Below are 22,783 nucleotides of genomic sequence, written 5' to 3'. Positions count from 1 at the left end.
CATACTCAACTTTTAAAACCGTGCACATTACATCTTGGTTTTGAAAGTTGTTTTGTCCTTTTCTTTTTATTTATTTTGGCTGTTTTTCTTAAAAATTATAGTAAATCACATAAAAATTATAAAATAGAAAACTTAATTTTGTTGGACTTCAGATTAGTAGATCTACACATTGAATATATAATATAATATATTTTAGTACAAATTTTTTATGCAGCTTTAGACTTATACTTTTCTGTAATTAATTAGACTATTTATAGCTACAATTTGACTAAATTATAAGTCATTCCAAAAATAGTACTCCCTACATCACAAATTATAAGTCATTCCAAAAATCTTAAAGAATCAAAACATCTCAAGTTTGACTAAATTTATATAATAAGGTAATAACATTTATGATATTAACTAATTATCATTAGATTCTTCATTAATTATATTTTTCATAGTATATCTATTTGATGCCACAAAACCGTATATTTTTTCTATAAATTTAGTCAAACTTAAGATATTTTAACTCTCCAAGATTCTTGGAATAACTTACAGTTTGGAATGGAGGGAGTATGAGACTACAAACATAGGCGTGTCATGCCATACTCTCTCCATTACGTCTTTGAAACAATGAGTATATGTTGCTATATACTCTCTCCATCCCAAATTATAAGGCATTCCAAGAATCTTGAAGAGTCAAAGTATCTTAAGTTTGACCAAAATTATAGAAGGAGTTATAAAGATTTATGAGATCAAGTAGATATACTAGGAAAATATATTTAATAAAAAATCTAATGATACTTAGTTGGTATCATAAATGTTATTATTTTATCATATAAATTTGGTCAAACTTGAGATGCTTTGACTCTATAAGATTTTTAGAATGACTTATAATTTAGGATGGAGGGAGTATAATATATAATGTCAATTTCTACATTAATAAATGAATAATTTTATAGTAACAATTATTTTTTGCAGAATGTCTTAAATAGATATTAACTATGTGATTCTGACCTTCTGAAAATGATGGATACAACGAGTTCCAACAAATTTGATTATAACTCAAGTGTTGCACCCATGTTAGACCGTGTGCAAGTGGATCAATCATGTTTTGTTAGATGAATATATGTTGATTACGCAAGAAAGATAAACTAATACGAAAAATGCTTTGCATCAGACTCGTGTATTTTTCCTTATTCTCAACATGCTCTGATATGTATTATCAACCCTTAGAAAATTTTGCATTAAGAACCTTAGAAAAGCTTGTATTCTCTTTTCCTCTTCCACGAGCGTTGAGCAGAGCAGGGGACGGGCCGATTCCGGATGATTCAGTCCGTGTGGTCGCCGGCGACAACAATGGAGAGTCGTGTGGGAAGAGGGGTGGCACTAGCAGCTAGGCCTAACCTTGCCGCGGGCGGCTCAGCAGAGCAGAGCACGCACACAGGATTGCGGAGTGAGGACATTAGCTTCGATTCGGCCGAGGAAAGATACGGCGGCGACGGCCGGTCGGCCGGCGAGCTACGACGGGCCTGCGTGGTCCCAGGGCCGGCCCTTCCGCGCGAGCCACGGTCTGTTGGCCACGCGCGCAGGCACGGCTACAGTGGCGCAGCCCGGCTGCCGAGGATGGCTGGGATCGCCGCAGCGGGGGAATGGCCGCGTGGGGCTGGGGCCAGAGCCGGCTGCCGTAGGCGACGGCCAATGGGAGGCTGTGGGAGCTACATGAGACACGTGGCAAGAGAATAAGCTGGAGCCGATGGTGCAGATTTCGCTGTGGGAGCTATGCGAGACACGTGGCAAGAGAATAAGCCAAAGCCGAAGGTGCGGATTTCGCATAGTAGAAGATTTGCACCAAGAATAAAATAGCATTCGAACAAAAAAAATTATTCAGAACAAGATGGGCTATGAGAAACTAGATGATTTTGCATCATCACTAATGCACTCAAAAGTCTTCAGGTTCTATTCCTGTCTAACCCTTGTACCTATTTTTTGCATCTCAATTATTGCAGTTAGGAAGCCTTCCATTGCAGCCGGTTTCTGTTGAAAAATAACATATATGGACTTGAACGTATCCTCATGCCTGGCCCAATAATTCTTTTGTAATCCTCTTGTATGAACTGTAGATATACAGTGTTAGCATTCTTTTCGTCTTGGATAGAATGGTAGAACATGCACCTACTCCCTCCGTTTCAAAAAGAGTGTCGTTTTAGATTTTTATGCCACAAGTTTGACTTGATTTGTAAAAAATATATGCAATATTTATATCTCTAAATAAATTTGTTAAAAACAAGACATAAAAATCTTTCTAATAATACTAATTATGTACTATAAATATTCACATTTTTAACTATATATTTAGTTAAAGTTATTTTTTGGAAAGCGAAAACGACACTTATGTTGGCACGGACGAAGTATACCACAGGTTTCAGCATCAACCACACGACCACATGTAAACAGCACTCGTCATACAAGGACAAGTAACAAAAGATCACACCAACTGGATGGGCAAAATTACTGGGCAGACCAAAGAAGGGGTGGAAAGAATGAACCATCTCCCTCCAGAAAAGGAGGAGGAACGAGACGACCAGTCCGTGACCTACCATGTTTTCGCTCATGCCTTCTTCGTCTCCTGCAAAACAACCGAAACCAAACAAACCCCGCCTCTGCGACCGCGTCGCCTATTAAAGCACCCGAGATGTTTGCCATGGCCTCGCCGCACAAGAAAATCACAGCAGCAGTGCAGCATTAGAAACAGAAAGGTAGTAGGCCAAGGAGAGCCAGTGCTTGCGGTGACAATGACGGGCGGCGCCAATGGCAGGAGCCAGCAGAGCTCCAGGGGCAAGGCGATGCTGCTCGCCTTGGGCAAGGGCTTCCCTGACCAAGTTCTGCCTCAGGAGAAGGTTGTGGAGAGCTACCTCCAAGACAGCAGCTGCGACGATCCCGCCACCAGGGCCAAGCTTGAGCGCCTTTGTAAGCTTCCTTCCTTGTTTCATCACACTTGCTGCTTTGTAAATTCATTTTATCTTTACGATGGAGAATTTTAAGTTGACAAATGCATCTTAGCTCTATCTAGTCATAAAGATCTATATAAGGTCTAAACAACAACGTCCAGTTGTCACAGGATCATGATTTTTAACATTACCTTGTCATATAATTGTCTATTGCAAAGTGAAAAATGGAACTAGTACGAAAAAAAACACTACAATTCCTTATAGAAGCAAACAAAACACGGGCACACAATTTCAGTGAACTGTTGCTCTAAGAAAATCGCTATGATGCTGATTAAGTTCACTTTTTGCATCCTGTTTAGAGCTTCCTGGCTCACTGTATAAGATTAGCCTTCAGTATTTATGTGATGATTTGATTTGCCTACGATAAACAGATGAGTATTGCCCAAATGATTTTGTTTTCCAGGCACGACCACTACAGTGAGGACAAGGTACACTGTCATGTCCAAGGAGCTACTGGATAAGCACCCAGAGCTGAAGATGGAGGGTACTCCAACACTGACACCCCGCCTTGACATCTGCAATGCTGCGGTGATCGACCTTGGTGCAGCTGCAGCTCGTGCTGCCCTTGACGATTGGGGCCGCCCTGCAGCTGATATTACCCACCTCATCTACATCTCATCCAGTGAGCTTCGTCTCCCAGGGGGAGACGTTCACCTGGCTGCCCGCCTTGGCCTTAGCCCAAACACCGTGCGCACTTCCCTTCTCTTCCTTGGCTGCTCCGGTGGCGCTGCTGCCCTCCGCACTGCCAAGGACATTGCTGAGAACAACCCAGGGAGCCGTGTCCTAGTAACGGCTGCCGAGACCACTGTGCTAGGTTTCCGGCCACCAAGTTATGACCGTCCTTATGACCTTGTTGGTGCTGCCCTGTTTGGTGATGGTGCCTCAGCTGTGATTATAGGAGCAGGCCCCATGGCACCAGCAGAAGATCCTTTCTTAGAGCTTGAGTTCTCCACACAGGAGTTCCTGCCTGGGACTGATAAGGTAATTGATGGCAAGATTGCAGAGGAAGGAATTAATTTTAAACTAGGGCGTGATTTGCCTGAGAAGATTGAAAGCCGCATAGAAGGTTTCTGCAGGACTCTCATGAACCAGGTAGGGATAAAGGATTTCAATGATGTATTTTGGGCTGTGCATCCTGGAGGACCAGCAATATTGAACAGGCTTGAGTTCTGCCTTGAACTTCAGCCAGAGAAGCTCAAGATTAGCAGAAAAGCCTTGAAGAACTATGGGAACGTGAGCAGCAATACAATCTTCTATGTGCTGGAGTACTTGAGGGACGAGCTAAAGAAAGGGGCAATAAGCGAAGAGTGGGGATTGATCTTGGCTTTTGGCCCAGGCATCACCTTTGAAGGACTGCTAGTCCGAGGGGTTAAGAAAACCTTCACAAGCTAATATAATGGAGGGAAAATTTACATGGCAAGCATGAAGATTAATTATATATACACAGAAACATCGCATAAAGAGCATAGATGTCTTGGTGGCAGCTGTGCACCACATAGTACATCGCTAGCATTTTACTGTATTTATGTGTTTCTCTATCAAACAGTGTAAGGTACTTGAGTTTGCTTCCTAGACATTGTAGAAATAAGGCACTATACAGCCTGTTGTTCCACTGTACTATGCACTGATTGCAGGATTACTTCAATACTGATTGTATGCACGAGTGCACTAATTACAGTGCAACTATCATATTCTCAAAGGAAAAACAGAGTAATTATGCGATGTGGCATCAAACACACATTACAACAAACATGTTACAATGATAGATAGTAGATGTATCATCTATCATGATCTCCTAAGCACTTGACAAATGTCAAACTTTAACATCATTTCAAGTATTATTGAAAAACACAAAATTGAGCAAGTTCTTACAGTAAAGGGAGCATCCATTACATCCTGATCTAACCACAGACCTTGCGAAATACAGTCCAGCGACAACAAGAAGGCAACATTGGATCCCATGTTGAAAGCCTATCTTCTTCGCCATCATCATTCGAAGTCCAAAATGCATGAATCAATCAGAAGAAACGCAGATGCCTCTACCAAATCATGGATTCGAATTTGGCGGTCCCTCTTTGAAAGAAAGTTCAGCAACAACCTTCCCCCAAGCAAGTTTAGCATCGCCTTTCACAAGAAACTCCATCTTGGCAACAACATCCTTGGCCTCTGTTGACCTGCCTGCCTTCACCAAACCCTCGACCAAACCCTTAACAGCCTCAAAGGGCGGTGCTGCCTTCATTGCAAAGCAGCTCTTACAAATCCACAATGCATCATCAAGCTTCTCTTTCTCCACCAAACTCCTAAACAGCACCACATATACCTGTGAATGCGCAGAAACACCCAAGTCACTTCTTCCCTCACGCCTCTTCATCACCTTCATCCTCTTGAAGACACGCGTCGCTGCCCCAACATTTCCCTCCTTGCAGTACCCCTGCACGAGAGCATTGTAGGTAAGGTAATTCGGCGCTACACCCTTCGATTCCATCACGTCAAGCAGCTCCTCCCCCTTGACTGTCTCGCCTTTCTTGGAGAACCACTGTATCCGGCAGTTGTAGGTGACAACATTTGGCTCCAGGTTGCTCAAGCTGATCTCCTTCAAAAGCTTCTCAAACCCCTCCTCATCATCCTGCACGGAACAACCAGCAAGGACAGTGTTGTAGGATATGATGTCTGGGGCAGGGCGGTGCTTCAACTTCTTGTTAGCCATTTCGTCGAGCAGCTTCCGGGCAGCAGCAAGCTCAGAATTCTTGACCAGCGCGTGGAGGAGCACATTGTGGGAGGCGCGGCCGGGCGCGACCCCATGCGAGGACTCTGCCAGGGTAATGGTGGACTTGATTTCATCGAGGCGGCCGGCGCGGAGGAACGCCGAAAGGAGCGCCGAGAGGGAGACGTCGGAGCGGGCGGCGGGGGGAGACGAGGAGAAGGCCCGGAGCGCGTCGTCGGGTCCCGGGTAAAGAGAGAGCGCCCGCGCAAGGAGGCCCGGGGAGGGCGGGGTAGAGGCAAGGAGGAGGTCAAGGAGCGAGGCGGCGAGGTCGGGGCGGCGGAGGCGGGTCAGGCGGGAGGTGGCCAGCGAAAAGAGCTGGCGCGAGGTGTGGATGCGCGGGAAGTCATCGCCGGAGAGCGCGGAGGCGACGAGGGAGTGGATGCGGGCTGGGTCAGACTCGGCGCGCACGGCGAGCTGGAGGTCGAGCACGGGGGCGCGGGCGGAGGTGGAGGTGGGCGCGGCCGGGGTAGAGGTTGGGGTTGCGGTGGAGGACGCCGAGGGATCGACGTCGGGGAGCGCGGAGAAGGCGCGGAGGAGGGGAGCGCAGGCCGCGGCGGCGGCGCGTGGGTGCGCAGCGTGGCGGCGGCGGAGGAGGAGGGACGCCATGGTGGGGAACCGGGGACGTGGGTGCGCAGCGGTACGGGGTTTGGCAGGGTTTGGGCCTTAAGGGCCTATTTCTTTTCTTCTCTACTTTCTCACTCACACTGTAATACTGTATCAGTGTAGCGTTAGGGTTTGGGACAGAAAGCGATTAGGGGGTGTTTAGTTCCCCTTCTATTAAAAAAATAGGTTTTGGTTTATCATTTTATAAAATACAATTAAATACTATGTAAAATTTTTGACAAGAAGGTGGTTATTCTCTATTTTGGATTTTGATTTTGAAAGACAACAAAAAAGGTCAAAAACTCAAGAGGCCCTCACGAGGGCATGAAATTCTGCATAACACGACCCTAAAAATTTTAGCATTTTGTATTTTTTTTTTGAAGGGCGTTTAGTTCCCCTTTCATCCAAAAATTTTTAGGTTTTGCTCTATCATTTTGCATAATAGAACTAAACACCATGCAATTTTTTTAGCAAAAAAGTGGCTATTTTTTTATTTTTGATTTTGGCCTCAAAAGGTTAAAAAAAAGCCCAAAAGAGCCCCAAGCGGTCTTTATGAGGGTAATAAATTCTGCATTTTAGATAAAACTAAACATAACCCTAAAAAATTTAGCATTTTGCATTCCATCATTCCAAAAAGTTGGCATTTTGCTTTTTACGGGGAACTAAACACACCCCATAAGAAAGGGAAGGCAGTTGGCAGTTATCGTCCATGATCAAATAGTTAGAGCCCTATATAACTTGGCTCCAAATAACTCTTGCTCTTTGTTACAGTATATATAGAGGACCTAAAGATGGTGAAGTAAAAATTAGTGGATTGATCAAGAAAGAAAAGCGACAAGGAATGCCAAAGTTCTACTCGCTCCGTCCCAAAAAGAATGTAAATCTTGCTTCACGAGGAGTCAAAAGAATCTTATGTTTGACTAAACTTATACTCCCTCTATATCCATAAAGAAAGCCGTTTTGAACAAGGTTTTGGTCAAACATTGGAAATATAAATCATGAATAACTTTTAAGTTGTTGAATTTGGAAATATGAAAATCATATAAATAGATTTATCTTTGAAAAATACTTTCATAAAAGTATACATATACCACTTTTTGATAAATATTTTTATAAAAAGAAGAAGTTAAAGTTAGGCTTTGGATACCATGTCGTTGTCCTAAACGACTTTCTTTATGAGTATAGAGGGAGTAGAAGATATCATCTATATTTAGATCTTTAATTAGGTTTATCATAAAAATATATTTCTTAATTAATTTGATAATATTTATTATGTATCATAAACATCAATATTAAGAATTTTTTACTCAGAGGGGAGTGGGTAGCAAAAGCATTGTTCCCCTGCTACAGTATCCCAAGGGCGAAAAGGAAGCGAGCGCGTCTTCCGATGGCGATTTCGTCGGACGGCTGGCATGGCGTTGGAGGGGAGGAAGTCCGTCGAATCGTCGTACGGCTGTATATAGGCTAGGTTTGTGTCCTAGGTCTAGGGTTTGCTCACCATCGGTTGATGGTAGAGCTAGGTTTGGCCGGGTGGTTGTTCCACTGCGACGAGTCTGTTCAGGCGGCGTTGGCGAGGCAAAGGCGTCGACGCCGCCATGGAATAAGGTTTTGCGTCCTCTTCTTCGCCCCGTGGTTGCTCTTCTACGGTGTCCACGGTGAGGTTGGCGAACCTTCAGGAGTTCGAGGCCGGAGCTCCATCATCTTCATCAGTTGATGCTCCCGCTGGCCTTCTTTCTTTTGGATACGGAGAAGTCTGTGGATGTGGTGGCCGGATCTCAAGCTTTCTCTGATGGCGGTGGTCGTCGGAGTTGTGACAGGATCTGGGAGCCGGAGGAGTTGGGGTGAGGCCTGGGTCGTGGGTGACCATTGTCTTCATCCTGTCCTTCGGGACAGGTGTCTATTTCGACTCCGCTCAAAGCCTTGGTGCGATGGGATTCCTCCGGTTCATGGTGGTGTTCGTCTTCATCGGTGATGACGTCGGTTGTCGACGACGACAACGACTCCAGGTGGTTCATGAAGTTTCCAAGGGCATCGTTTGTAATTTTTACTTTGTTAGAGAGCTTCGTGTAGTTTGGTTATGGCAGGCATCTCCGTATTTCTATACGTGTTTGTATGCATTTGCGTGTATGCTTGTTTTCCTTACTTGAAATACAGATATGTTTTATCAAAGAAAAAGAATTTTTGACTCATCAAGAAGCAAGATTTATATTCTTTTTGAGACGAATGGAGTGCCAAACGGAACCTAAACTGCAGACAGCCCAGCACCACTGCTTTTTGAGTATTAGTTGACCAATCTTTGTTTCAAACTGCATATGACGATTTGACTGCACTTGTCCGGTACTGCACTAGACATACTTTGTTTCTTCAGTCCAAATGTTGAGATGTTTCAGAGTCGAATGTGTCTACAAGAGAACGCTGCAAGTAGATCGCATCCTGAATACAGATGATCTAGGTTTTCACAGGACAGGAGCAGCACTCATTTGACGCAGAAAAAACAGAAGCTGGCAAGTGGCAAGTAAGTAACCAAACTTGATTTGCTCACTACTTAGTAAACGGCGTGGGAGACAAAAATGTAACTCGTCAAGTGCAAGGTAATGTAACTCGTCAAGTGCAAAGTCGCCTCATATTTCAACAATATATGATCTGCTCCACAAAGGGAAATAGATTTGCAAGGCAAAACCTCCTATAACATGGATGGAAACTCTCAGTATCGAAAGTGGCAGTGCGCCAGTGACTATTCAATGTTGCAGATGAGTGTAAGCACGCCCTTATAACTATCAACAGTAAAAATATTAGGAGTAGCAACTAGGAAGTACAAGCGGGCTGTTACTACAACTACAAGCTACCTCCGCCTAGGTGGATCAGAGGACCTAAGTTGTTTCCCATCTGTATCGGGCTTGTCTTTCTCCTTCTCCTTTGTGTCTGATTGCCTGAGTTTCCTCGTCAAGTCATCAGCATAGCGCCGCCAAATAGACTCCCTGTCTTTACTCGCCAGCTTGTTGTACCTCAGATCAGATCTCAGAAGACCTTTTGCTTCACTCCATGAGTTGATTGCCGTCTTCCCTTCATCTGTTGTCCGTGCTGCTACCTCGGGAGTGATAACCTCAGATAGAAGTGCCCGGAAATCACGTACACGCCGCTGAGGGAAGTCAAAAAAGTCAAAATGGTAAAGCATCCATGAAGAATTGTGAAATGCATTTCAATGAAGATCCTACAGCAGCTGCTTACAAGTGCAAGACTACAATGTCAAACAAAAACATGCAATTAAATTCATGCGTACGTGCCAATAGCAACACAAAAGTCACTGTGAATTTGAATATTTGCCTTCAGCTGATTTATTGACAAAAGTAGCAGGTTGTTTTTGCTGATGTGTAGACACAGGTTATGTGCCTAGTGCCCAGGCAGTGGTTGTGTGATTGTGTCCACAAGACCACAAGTAACGCTTTAACAGCTAGAGTGTGTGCATGACGAAAAACAATCTAGTGCCTAAAGGAATTGGTTGGAACAGAACAGAAACCACAAAGCAAAACCTCAATGACAAAGCAAACCTCAGTGAACAAACAGCCATGGTAAGAGAGTAATTTCAAATTCTTAGTTCAGTAGCTACAGGCATTCATAACATTTGGGTTTACCTCATATAGGTCCTTGACATGGTCACGAAACAACTTTTCTGCATCACCTTGGCCTAAGTCAGGATTTCGAGCACGACCTTGCGGATCTTTTTCAAGTTTCGGTTTGGATTCGGTCCATGATGCCTACAGAAAAAAAATGTAAATTGTTAAATTGTACAATGCATAGTTACCAACTTGCCAATGTGAAGTTAAATATAGCAGGTACAGCAAAACAATGTCTGTTAAAGCCAGGAAAAAAATAAACTAGGATAAAAAATTAACGCAAGCAAACAAGACCAGAGAAGTGACGACCCATCCTAGCTACAGCAGCATACTGCATAGTGCATACTACATAGTTCTCACCAGTAACATGTGATGCTTTTGGAAGAGACCCAGCATTCAGATTTCCAAAAACAAACACACCACCAGAAACCAGCTAACACCTGTTCATGTTCTTATTCGTTTCAAGCAGAACCATGGATTCATAGGTCTCAGGAAAAGATAGGGCTTTATGGTTGGCAACCAATCTCTCTTCCTCTCTCTCTCTCTCTCCATACAACTCTCATAGCTTTTCTTTCTTTCCAATGCCACTTCCAACTGGCTAGTAGCGTCGAAATTTGCTTTTGATTGAACACAACACTAGGCAATATCTCCTATCACTCGTTCATCTAGTAGCAACTGGCCAAATGAAGCCAGTCCAAATAGCAAAGAAACTCATCAATGGAGGGCACAATAAATGGAATGACAATCTTTTGTCGAACAATGAAAGACAGTCAATAAGTGCTTCATTAACAGATACTGAGAATTTGAAGAATGCTCAGTTTAAGAATTTAATATGCAACTCAAATCACCTTGGGATCTTTTATCATTTCAACAAGTAAAGCTTGGTATGATGACACAGCCTCTTTTCTACGGATCTTCATTTTTACTCTTTCCATTTCCTGTTCTTCTCTTTCTTTCCTTTTACGTGTTTCACGTTCCCTCTCCTTTAACTTGGCCTGGATATATACCAAAGTACATGTAAATCTATATCTATACATAGTAAATAGAATAATAAAGTTTATCAGTTAAGTTGACCAACTTGCTCATCCACTTTGGCCTTGGCAGCTTGTTCTGCTTCCTGTTCAGCAGATTTCAGTTCCACTATGTATTCATTAAATATAGTCTCCCTTTCTTCATGCTTCATAGCTTTGTACCTTGGATCACTGCGGAAATTTTCTTTCACCTACATGATTCATGAACAGAAAAACAACTCAAAAACTTACATCGAACAATATCAGTACATTATTATTACAATTAGTGATTCCCTTTAAAAAAAGGCATTTAACTAGATGTTGCAAGATTTTATGACATGCTAAACGGGAGGAGCTGTTTCAGGGCCACGACTGGCCCATGACTGCAAACTTACTGATATAAAGAGCATTCATAAATGTGAACATCAGGAATTCAGGATGGCAAGATCAGACCACATGTAACTCAGACAAAACTATCATACCAAAACAGGCGATCATACTTTAGTGAAGTTATTCAGATGATAGATTGATAACAGGACCTTGAGAACAGGTATACTAACAGTCACCAGTAGATCAGTGTATGCTAGTTACTGGACAGAACACCTCCCTAGGTTCAAGGCAGCTGTTGACTTGGTACATCCATCTAAGAAGAATTCAGTTAATTGTCAAGTTATCCACACAAATGTCAAGTTCAGGACTTAACTTGGATCTCAAAAGATTATGTGTTAATCCCTGCTAACAGGAATAGAAGATAAAAGAACTGAAAGCTGATACGTGCATCAATGGAATCACACAGCTATAAGATTATAATCTGCTAGTGTCGATATGTGATGGGTCAGAAGGATTGGTTGCATCGAAATTACATGAATCAAAATTTAGGATGCAGATCTAAGAGCAATGAGCGCAATGTATACAAAGAATTATCTTTGGAGTTTGGATAGTAGTATGTATGTGGAAATTAACAATCCACATGCCAGAACCATAAGCTAGACTTCGATTTATTTACTTCTATATTATATAAATAAATAGTATTAAATTACTGTGATTAATTTAATACTACAGTTTTTTGCAACATGGCTCTTGACTCTTGAGTTTCATCTCTAGGCTCTAGCCTACCCCAACTTCCTTGGTACTAAGGCTTTATTATTGCAGTAGTTATGTTCAGTGAAATGAGACAAAATACTTACTTTTGCCCATCGGCAAGTTGAAGTTATATCTTTACTTTCTCGAAGCATTGATTTGAAATCAGCATTGACAGCTTTGCGCATTGATTGGACTTTTTCTTGAACAGCCTTCACCCTGCTCAAAAGTTGACAATGCATTATGTTTACACATGGCTCGTCAATTTGATTTCAAAGAAGGAATTCAAAATCATTTGTTCAAGAAAGTGGTTGGCCATACTTCTCATTGAAGAGCACCTCCCTTTCCTTTCGATCCAAGGCTTCAAACCTTGGATCAGCACCCCATTTTCTTTTGAATTCCTGGTAGTCTGTTTTCTGGTTGATGTCCTGCAATATATATTAAGATGGCATGACACTTGATCATTTATGAATCCAATAATATTGTAACATTTATAGGCAAGCCATTTCACCATCATTATATGGCCAAGTTACTTAGGTTACAGGGGGGGGGGGGGGGAATAAAAGTATCAATAACAGACCTCAGATGCTTCTTCAAGTAATTCTTTATAAGCCTCTACTGCAGCCTTCAGGGCAGCTCTTTTCTCTTTCCGCTCCTCTTCAGCACGTGTGCGAACATAGTGGTCAAATATAGCCCGCCTTGTTGAGTGACTAGGAATAGCCTGTAAAAGGAACAAAATATCTTTTAGAGTTAATCAGTAGCCACAGCTGTTTCTTATAGAGAAAATTACCGCTTTGTAAGAATGGAAATCATACTATGCTTTATTTTTCAAAAAAAAAATCATACTATGCTTTGAATGCACAAAAGAATACTTAATACTTAAAATCATTAATTCTTCAGTATAATTTCTCTCTCAATTGCTCAATTATTCTTGTTATACGTTTGATGTACTAAAATTGAGCCTCAGTTTACCACAAAAATAAGACAATTTGCAGAAGTTCTAGAATCAATTAAAAGAAAGATAACACATAGGATAATAGTTGCACTTTCCCAAAAAAACATTCAGGTATGCATAATTCAGTACATTGTTTAAAGTTTTAGCCAAACAATTACCTATTGCTTCTGTGAACAACAATTTCACCACTACTTCAAAAGGAGTAGAAATCCATAAACTAATACTACAGAAATCCATAAACAACTTCCTTCTTCAAAAAAGCAACTGCAGCACTCAGTTTTCATTATGTAAGTTTCTTCATAGGGGAAGATGCATCTAATTTAAGTGCTAATCAAATCAGACAGCAGCAAGAGATTCGCAGGCAAGATTAAAATACAAACTTTAGCAAACCTTAAAGCGTGGGTCGAACACTATTTTTGGAAGTTCCCTCTCCCACTTCGAAAATGGCGCAACTCCTCGTTCCTTTAGCATCTCCTGTGAAATTTAACACACATGCATGTCATGGTATATTCATCTATGGTGATAAAAAAAAGTAACTTCACAATTTTCATTAGCTATTTCAATTCTCCAACTAGAAATATACAAATAGTACAACATTATCTCAGAAAAGGCACAAGTCTATGGCACCAGACCCAACAAAATGAGAAAGCATCAAGTTCACTATTTTGAATGATCATCTCTATATAAGAAAAGAAAATAAATAACAGAAGGTATGGGGCAGCATAACAAAAGAACCGATTGAGAAGCAATGAACCCCTCAAAGTATCTACACTAAGATCCAGAGGAATGTCACAAAAACCACCTTAAACTGACGAATGCAGTCCTCTTTACTTGGTCCATGTTCCTCATCATCTGAATCTGAAGAGGAATCAGACATATTCACATCACCATTGTTATCTTTTGATTTCTCACCATTATTCGCCACTTGCTGCCCCTTAAGTGCAGCATCAGCTGGTCTGGATCCATTCAATTCAGAAGCAGCAGATGAAGCAGCCAGAGCTGAAGGCGCACTGGAAGCACCAGCATCCTGCAATTTCTTCTTTATTAAATCCAATGCAGATGGCGATGCAGGGGCAACTGTTTGCCGAAGTGGCAACGAATCACGGCCACCTGTCTGTATGGCAGGAGTACTTGCATCAATGCTTATTACTCCCTTATTCTCTATAGTAGCAGCATCCTGCACTGAAGTTGAACCTTCTTTTAAGGAACCAGATTCCGCATTCTTGAGGATCTCACACACCTCTGGCGGAAGTTGCCAGCTGCTAACCTGTAAGCAAGTCAGCATACAGCAATAAGACATACATAAACTCATGAGATACCAAAAGACCAACACAATCCCATTATTATATATGTTGGATGTTGCTGAGCTACTAGGCCATGGTCTAGATCTTACCTTTTGTTTGCTATCATAATAATATTTCTTTCCATCACTTGTAGTTACTATGCTCCAGTCAGTACCAGCCAATTTATCCCTAGCAGAGATTCAGTTCCATGTCGCATTAAATTTGTGGACATAAACGAATATAGATGACAAGCCATGATGCATTCATCAGATAAAAATAGCAATTAAAAAGGATAGTGAACCTTGTGCATACTTTTAGCTAGTAATTTTGCAATCAAAATTGCTAGACAACCTATCATACAATGATACAATAGCATTTAAGATCACCATTATGATTGCACCATTGTTGAGCAAACTGGATCTTTCTGTGCCTAGAGTTTTCTTTATGTCTAACTAAAAAGACTATTAAACATGCAAAGTAGTGGAATACAGCACTAAATGTTAGCAGCATGTTCAAATTAAAAAAGACCAAAGGGTTCATGTAACTCAGCAAAAGTCTGGTCTTCATGACACCATTTTAAAGCACAACAAAAACAATGTGGCTAAGCAGCAGCATGGCAGGGAATAAGAATTCTGAGGCTCCAACAGCCCTCATTTTAGAATAGTGATCAGGTTCCTATCATAATCCATAGCTGGCAAACTGTTTGTCTAAAATGAATCATTGCTTTAGAGACTTCCTATTCATGTAAACAAATGTCTTTATAACTTTTCAGTTAATGCAGAGGCAATCAGAATTCAGAAATCATGGCATCATTCACAATAAAATGATTGTGCGTGCCTTCGAGAACTCCATAGAGAATAAAGTGGGACAAATTAACTACAAGAAAATACTTGCAAATCAGATAAACATAGTTCGGTATGAACATGGGACTTTCAGACAGACATACCAAGAAACTGGAACTGGTTGTGTTGCAACCTTCTCCGGCTGCAGCAAAAACATTTAAAAAAAAAGATTAGTTCAATCGTGATAGTAAATTGTCATGTCCTCAAACTAGAATGAAGTCATATTACTTGATAAAGCTATTCCTCTGTGCAACTACCTCCCCCTTAAAACCAGTTGGTTTCTGGTAAGTCGATTCTCCTGTCAAAGCATTGTAATAATATACAACACCAGTTTCAGTTTTGTGAGCAGACCATGCATCTGAATCCTGAACTCCAGTATTTCTATTTTCCTCCAGCCGTTCATTGACTTGACCTCCATGTCCTGCAGCATTAAACATTATCAATAGAATAGTTAAAAAAAAAGACGAAATATCAAATCCAGTGAAAACGTTGCCTGTAGAATCTGGTTCAGCTGAAGCATGAGTGGGCTGTTCAGATCCCGGATTTGTTGATGCTTGTATTTTCCAATCCCCACCAGTTGACACACCAGGTGGTTGCACATTGGCAAAGGCCGTAGTCACAGCAGAAGCCCCAACTATTGGCCTGCCAAGAAACCCTACAGGACCAGCTGGATAGGACTGGAAGGGAGGCTGCTGAAATCCAGTAGGCTGTGGAGGATGAGGATGTGGCCATAAAGGTTGAGCTGGGATAATAGCAGGTCCTGAAGGATAGGATGAATAAAATGGTGGTTGAGAATTCTGCGGAGTAACACCTTGGGTTGCAATTGGTGGTGTTGTTTGGGGCAAAGGAGCGGCAGATGGAACTATAGGCCTCCCAAGGAGACTTGTTGGATTAGAGACGATTGCAGAAGGTTGTCCAGGGACAGATGGTCTAGCGGCTCCAAATACCTCAGGGCGAGGTGGCACTGATGAATTTGTTAGTGTTTGAATAGGGATTGAAGGATTTCCGGAAGCACTTGCAATTGTTGAAGGAGAATTTGATGGCATGCCAGTAGATAACTGCATGGCATGGGGGGTAACCTCTGATGCACTTGGGCCATCCGATTTCAAATTATTAATGTCAGAGTTGCCCTGTATATGTAATAAAAATCATAAAGTCAGCAATGGTTTACTCCAAAGATTCAAACATACAAAGAAAAAAGAGTATGCACAGTACTTAATGGAAATTGGGAGGCTTGTGATTGCACCTGTTGTGCACTGGCACCACAAGGAATACTGGATGGCCTTGGCACTGAAAAAGGCAACTGAATAGATCCAGGAGGATTTGGTGCCATAGATCCTGGGAATGCTGTACTAGGTCGAGTTATGTGCCCAGGGGTGGGAGGCTGCAAGGAACCTGGTGGAACAAATCTAGAAATTTGACCAGCAAGATTTGCTCCCTGTGTAAGAAAAAAGATATCAAGTGTTAGTGCATCAGATAATAGGATCAGGTCACAAGCTTAAGATTAAAAAATGTATATAGAACAATGGTAATGATAATAAAGCCATGAGAAATTACAGTGTCAAGTTGAAACTGCTGACCAGTAGGCAATCTAGCATTAGCATGCGAAACAACATTATATGAAAAAGAAGGTCTGCTCCCAAAATATTGTCCTGGGGCTGGTGGCTGAAGAGCTGACGCAGGCATAGGAGCAACCGTAAGAGCCTGGAAAGGGGAAAAAGTTCATGAGACATACATATGTCGTGATGCCAACATTAGATAAATAATGCAAATTGAACACTGGACTAAGCTGACTTGTTTGTAATTTCCATCATTCCATCCTATTTTACCATAAATATTGTTCTTCCAAATTTGGGATGTCAGTATCCTAATTCTGTATTAGGATCTGTTTTACAAATGGCAGGATTCCACAGCAGCTTATCAATAAGCAGATCTGAAAATGAATTAAATAAGCAGAATTTGTTTTTTGCTAGGATCTCCGATAAGCAGAATCTGCGTAACCATAAGGTATCCGAAACCATAGTCACCAGAACTCTGGGTCGATCAGATTAAAAGATGAGACTGCTCCTTTGAATGGTACTTCCTAACATGGTACATGACCCCAAGCAATCTGGGTTGATGGCCAGGGGATGAAGAGCTATACTGAAGCACATGTTCATATGTAACCAGACAACAGGTAAATCAATCACATGTTTAAAAAGGAAAAAGGAAAGAGAAGAAAAAGGAAAGGATTAGCTGGACAGCCATATATTGGCCCACCAGCCCAACACTAGTTGCCCTAAACCATATACAGGGTATGCATCACACACGGAGGCAAGGCAACAACACCGTTATCTGTTCTTGGGTCCTTCAACAATATCACTGCCTTCATCTCCACCTCCCGTCACGGCGTCGCCCCTCAAACAACAGACCATGGGAACAAAGTACTCCCGGTTATTCCTTTCCGTCAACCACCGCCGCACAATCCCCATTCAACCTTTGCTGCAGTATCCATTCTCACCTCTCCTCCCATCACTGGAGAACATCTAGCTTGATCTGGATATCACGGATTCTCGTCAAAAACTGAAATTCGAAATAACCCTCAATCTATGTAAGCTTCTTCATCTAGTTAGTGAGAAAAAGGGATTTGTATTGCTCTTCTTGTTCTGCGTGGTGACCCTGCACCAACGGTGTGGTGACCCTATGTGAATCCTGACGTCGACCCTCATCAACCCCAACTGGATAGAACAGGGTCTCAACCCCATTTGTACTACGACTATGTGCCAAACAGGGCCTTATTTTTCTACATACAATTTTTGCAGACTATGCAAAAAATGTCAAATTCGCTGCGAGATGTGGAAGGTCAGTTGCATTATCAGCTTTCCCTTAATCAATTTTGATTATGAAGCATTTATAGATGTGACATAATTCCAAACAGGGCCTTATTTTTCTACATACAATTTTGCAGACTATGCAAAAAATGTCAAATTCGCTGCGAGATGTGGAAGGTCAGTTGCATTATCAGCTTTCCCTTAATCAATTTTGATTATGAAGTATTTATAGACGTGACATAATGCAAAGCTATAACTGTCTGGGTAGGTTTCTACTCTCTAGGCATTTGAAGAATTCAAAAATTCCTCATGCAAAGACTCCTCAAGCTAATCACATACAACGGGTCTTGCTATCTATCATATTTGATCAAAATACAGCATTTTAGCATGACAAAAAAATCACAACACTAAAACAATAGCATGAGCTATGCGACATATAGTTAAATAGGCAATAACCTGACCAAAAGCATGAGTTAGCCTGCCGTTTTTTTTTAAGCTAAAAAGGCATTGGCTACGTCATCAGCTCCATAAAGAACCGAAATACTGTGTTACAATTCAGCTAGCAAATTCACGGGTGAATTTATGAGCATGGAGTTCCCAATTTCCCATGAATATAGAAAGGTTTCTATAGGACACACGAGAGAGGTTTATGACTTTACATGGTTTGCATACAGAAATGATCAACTATTGTGATATTGTGAATGGCCCAAAGGTCGCTGCTCATCATAAAAGCTAATCAGTAATCAGTAGAGTTCAGTCGCAATAGCTAACATCATTCTCATTCTAAACAAAATTACAACGCTAAAACATGTGGTCATACACAGAAAAGCAAAAAGAAAAAGAAAACCTTAAACGTAAGCATAAACAGTCAGCATGGCAAGGCAGATAAGAGGATGCCTACCGGAGAAGAGGATGGCTGTAGTGAAGCTCCACCGCCGCCAACTTGCGGCGCTGGTGGCGCCCTCGGCAGTACATTATAAGAAAAGGCTGGCGACGGAGATGGTGCTCCTGGCGCCATGTAGGATAGAGAGCCTGCAAATTGCGGCCGTGGCGGCCCTGGCGCTGCGAGCGGGGCAGGGGAAGCGGGAGGAGGCGCTGCGGGCGTGGCAGGAGAAGCGGGAGGAGGCGCCGCCGCAGAATCGGAAGTGGTGGCGGACACGGGGCCGGACAAGGCATCTCCGGGGGCTGCCGCCGCGACGGTAGATGGATTGGATGCCCCTGCCAATCCCGCCGCGGCGGCCACTGGTTCCGCCATGGAAGCTGTCTTAGCCTGAGAGGGTTCTTCGACCTGTGGGCCGCCCACGTCGGAGACGGCCGACGCCGGCGTCGCCATGTCTGGGTGGTAGTTGGGGCCTAGGGTTTTGTGAAATGAATCGATGAGCGTCGTGCCTCGCGCGAGAGAAAGCAGCGGTAGACCGAGGTGGAAGAGAGAGAAAGACACGGGTTGGATTTTCTTCAAATTGGCCCGTGGGCCGTAGCCTGAACGTTATACAGGCTAATCTTAAATGGGCCGGGTTGGAAGGCCTTGTTTAGTTCTGAAAAATTTTTAAATTTTGGTTACCGTAACATTTTTGTTTTATTTGATAATTAGTGTCTTATTAAAGACTAATTAGACTTGAAAGATTTATCTCGCAATTTTACAGACAAAATGTGCAATTAGTTTTGTTTTCGTCTATATTTAATGATCCATACATGTGTCCAAAGATTCGATATGATTGATGAAAAGTTTTTGGGTAGGGAACTAAGGGCATGTTTAGATGCCTTCAAAATTTCAAAAGTTTATAAAATTCTCCGTCACATCGAATCTTTAGACGCATGCATAAAGCATTAAATATAGATAAAAAATAACTAATTTGCTTAGTCTGTCTATAATTTGCGAGACGAATCTTTTGAGTCTAGTTAGTCTATGGTTGGACAATAATTGTCAAATGCAAACAAAAGTTGTTGGTGTCTAGACTCACGGTCCAGGCACTAACGAGTAGATATGTGTCTGCGTGCCCTCAATCAAAATGGTGATGTAGGAAGAAATACATAGGGTTTATACTGGTTCGGTCTCGAATGCCCTACGCCCAGTAGGAGAGGAGATTTGTATTATCCTGCACCTGAGGTGCTCGTAGTAGGGGTTACAAGCAAGATACAAGAGAGGGAGTGTGTCCCAGGTCTCGGCTTTATATGTAATGTGTGGGACTTGTCTCGTGTTTGTGAAGTGTTCAGTTGCAGCGATCTATGTCGATTTGCTCTCGAACGAGACCCTCCCTCCCCTTTTATAAGGTATATGTTTTGGTGTTATGACATCATGACGTTGATTTGAGGCGTGGATTAAGGTATGGCGTTGTACGGGATGGCAAGGTGCTCCATTCCTAACGTTGTAGTTGACCATTGTCGCGGTATGGACAATCCTATTGTTGTAGCGTCGTGTCGAGCCATGTTGATATTGTTCACAAGATACTTGTGCATGTATCTACCATTCAAAGCCTAAGTTTGATTTTGGTAATTAATGATACCAAGTCGCTAATGCCTTGTGTTTAAGTGATTTGAGTTAGGCATAGCAACACATGTGATGAAGTTGCAAGGTAGTATGGAAGGATAGCCACATGTTTACAAAGAGATGAAGCATAGAGTAGAGATCATGATGATGTACAAGGAGTTAAGTGATCAAGGTAAAGGTATAAATATAGGATTTTGCCTTTATGGGTCTAAAATGAGTAGAGAAGTGATTGACCGATTTTAGGATAGATAGCCGACTATCAAGAGGGAAAATCATGGTCATCTCTCGAATTAAGTGCTACTAGGTCCATATCTTAAGCATATGCATTAGGATCTAGTAAAGTGCTAACCTAACTCCTTTGGAAAAATATTTGTGAAATGCTAACACACTTGCATATTGGTGGTGGACACTTGGTGGTTTTAGTATATTTGCAAAGAAGGTGGAGTTCCTAGGTAGAGAGGGGTTTGGGTTCCTTTCTCCCTCCGCGAACTTGAGAGGCGGAATTCGGAGCTTTTGAGAAAATATAATGCATATTTTCTATTGCGCCGGTGAAAGTTTCGGAAAAATCGCGGGAGTGTTTTTCAAGTGTTTTTCACTTGAAAAACATTCACTCGAACGCTGAACATGTGTGTCCAGTGTATTGTCAGTTTCTAGCGTGAGTGAGCAGTGCGCATCAGACGCTCACATCGGATGCGTGCCAGACACTGTTCGCGCGTCCGGTGATGCATGACGTCAGCAACTACATAGTCGAGCATTTTCTGACTGCTGAGCATCAGACTCCCTCGAGAGCGTCCGGTGACCCCGCGTTTTTGCAATCCTCTCTATGTACGGGTCCGGAGTGCATCGGACGCGTCCGGTGCCCACTTAACCGCGTCCGGTGGTTTGAAAGTGACCGTTAGAGATCAATGTGTGAGATTCAAAAGGTTGACACATGGCTGTCTTCTGAGCACTGGCCGCTGGGTTTGAGCGTCCGGTGGCTGACCTTCTACACGTCCGGTGCCCCCGAGTTTTGTCTAGTAAAAGAGCCAATAACTCTATTTGTTTAAGGGGCTTATGAATAGTTGTTGGTCAGCCTTGGGGGTTCTCTCTTGCACTTTTGAACACTTGGGGCATACTTTGAGCTAGAGAACACTCCCTTCACTCATCTCCTTGCTTGATTGCTAATCCTAGTGAGATTGAGATTCAAGTGCATTGCTTAGTGAGTTGCATCTAGTGGCACTTGATCCTTGAGTTTGTTGTAGGTTTCTTGTTACTTTTGGGTGTTTCTCGACGCCCTAGATGGCTTGGAGCAGCGGAGGTATTGAGCTCGTGATTGGAGATTGTTTTGAGCCACACCAAGTGATTTGTGAGGGGTTCTTGAGCCTTATCCATGGAAGATCACAATTGGCTACTCTAGTGAATTGGTCGTGGCTTGGAGGATCCCCATCTTGTGAGTGGATGTGCGGCACTCGCTGAGGGTTTGGCTTCGGATTGCCAATTAGCTCGTGATCCATCAAGTGGGTGTATCGCCACAACGAGGACTAGCTTGCCGTGAAGCAAGTGAACCTCGGTAAAAAATCTTTTGTCATCTCTTGCCGAAGATTCTCTATTGTGATTATGATTATGAGTGATTGGTTAGATATATCTCTACTCTATGATGTTGGTATAACAATCACTCTCCACTCTTTTACTTACTTGCTTACCTTGCTAGTTGTTGAGCTTGTGTAGTTTAGTTCTTGTTTAGGAGTGTAGCTAGCCTTAGTTGTGCATTATTGTTGTGACTTATTGTTTAACCTTGTACTAGACTTTAGGTGGCTTGCAGAGCTTAGTTGAGCTAGTGCTAGAATAGTTTCGCCATTTGTTTTACTAATTTACTTGTCTAGGGTCTTGTTTAGTTCCAAAAAAAATTCGGATTTTGGTACTGTAGCATTTTCGTTTGTTTGTGGCAAATATTGTCCAATCATAAACTAGTTAGGCTCAAAAGATTCGTCTCGTAAATTACAGACAAACTGTGCAATTAGTTTTTGTTTTCTTCTATATTTAGTGCTTCATGCATGTGCCACAAGATTTGATGTGACGGAGAATCTTAAAAAGTTTTTGAATTTCGGGGTGAACTAAACAAGGCCTAGATGAGTTTGTTGAAAATTTAAATAGGCTATTCACTCTCTCCTCTAGCCATTTGGACCTTTCAACCATACCGACCCTCATTCCTCATCTGAGTTATCCTCTAAGACCTCTTCCCCATAATCCACATCTAGGAGTTCTGACGGGTTTATGGTTGCCATGTTGGGATTGATGTTGCCCATTCCATTCCTGCCCGTTCGTATGCACAGTGACAGGGGTAGGTGCTGCAACGACGGGA

At 42.3% G+C, this 22,783-nt stretch overlaps 3 protein-coding genes across 4 annotated transcripts; 1 reads left to right on the top strand and 2 right to left on the bottom strand.

Annotated features, from left to right (window-relative positions):
- LOC8067132 (type III polyketide synthase A) lies at window positions 1,845-4,682 on the top strand. Its single transcript, XM_002467013.2, has 3 exons — window positions 1,845-1,938; window positions 2,405-2,952; window positions 3,397-4,682. Exons 2-3 carry the CDS (start codon window positions 2,484-2,486, stop codon window positions 4,383-4,385), a joined length of 1,458 nt encoding a protein of 485 aa, XP_002467058.2. The 5' UTR covers window positions 1,845-1,938; window positions 2,405-2,483; the 3' UTR covers window positions 4,386-4,682.
- Window positions 4,650-6,423, bottom strand: LOC8067397 (pentatricopeptide repeat-containing protein At3g22470, mitochondrial). Its single transcript, XM_002464422.2, has one exon. It carries the CDS (start codon window positions 6,361-6,363, stop codon window positions 5,041-5,043), a length of 1,323 nt encoding a protein of 440 aa, XP_002464467.1. The 5' UTR covers window positions 6,364-6,423; the 3' UTR covers window positions 4,650-5,040.
- Window positions 8,958-19,357, bottom strand: LOC8067131 (pre-mRNA-processing protein 40C). 2 transcript variants are annotated; one of them, XM_021447169.1, is made up of 16 exons: window positions 18,856-19,357; window positions 16,702-16,848; window positions 16,391-16,582; window positions 15,638-16,274; window positions 15,402-15,565; window positions 15,249-15,286; window positions 14,413-14,491; window positions 13,822-14,286; window positions 13,410-13,493; window positions 12,645-12,785; window positions 12,386-12,492; window positions 12,172-12,283; window positions 11,053-11,196; window positions 10,823-10,969; window positions 9,993-10,115; window positions 8,958-9,499 (listed from the first exon to the last, which is right to left on the bottom strand). In XM_021447169.1, the coding sequence occupies exons 1-16, from the start codon at window positions 19,285-19,287 to the stop codon at window positions 9,203-9,205; spliced, it is 3,309 nt and encodes a 1,102-aa protein (XP_021302844.1). In that variant the 5' UTR covers window positions 19,288-19,357; the 3' UTR covers window positions 8,958-9,202. The 2 variants fall into 2 exon arrangements, with proteins under 2 accessions (XP_021302844.1, XP_021302845.1); XM_021447170.1 differs by having other exon boundaries at window positions 16,725-16,848; window positions 18,856-19,281.

Source organism: Sorghum bicolor, chromosome 1, assembly GCF_000003195.3.
Source record: "Sorghum bicolor cultivar BTx623 chromosome 1, Sorghum_bicolor_NCBIv3, whole genome shotgun sequence".
Lineage (NCBI taxonomy): Eukaryota > Viridiplantae > Streptophyta > Magnoliopsida > Poales > Poaceae > Sorghum > Sorghum bicolor.
The sequence above is the reverse complement of the archived record's forward strand: the minus strand, read 5'-3'. Positions and strand labels throughout refer to the sequence as shown.

Excerpts from the sequence above, each read along its gene's own strand:
- LOC8067132 (XM_002467013.2), top strand. The coding sequence starts at position 2,484 with ATGGGCAAAATTACTGGGCAGACCAAAGAAGGGGTGGAAAGAATGAAC. Across the intron at positions 2,953-3,396 it reads GGCCAAGCTTGAGCGCCTTT|GCACGACCACTACAGTGAGG; the intron begins GTAAGCTTCCTT and ends TTTGTTTTCCAG.
- LOC8067131 (XM_021447169.1), bottom strand. The coding sequence starts at position 19,287 with ATGGCGACGCCGGCGTCGGCCGTCTCCGACGTGGGCGGCCCACAGGTC. Across the intron at positions 16,849-18,855 it reads TACAGCCATCCTCTTCTCCG|GCTCTTACGGTTGCTCCTAT; the intron begins GTAGGCATCCTC and ends TCCCCTTTCCAG. Across the intron at positions 13,494-13,821 it reads ACTGCATTCGTCAGTTTAAG|GAGATGCTAAAGGAACGAGG; the intron begins GTGGTTTTTGTG and ends TAAATTTCACAG.
- LOC8067397 (XM_002464422.2), bottom strand. The coding sequence starts at position 6,363 with ATGGCGTCCCTCCTCCTCCGCCGCCGCCACGCTGCGCACCCACGCGCC.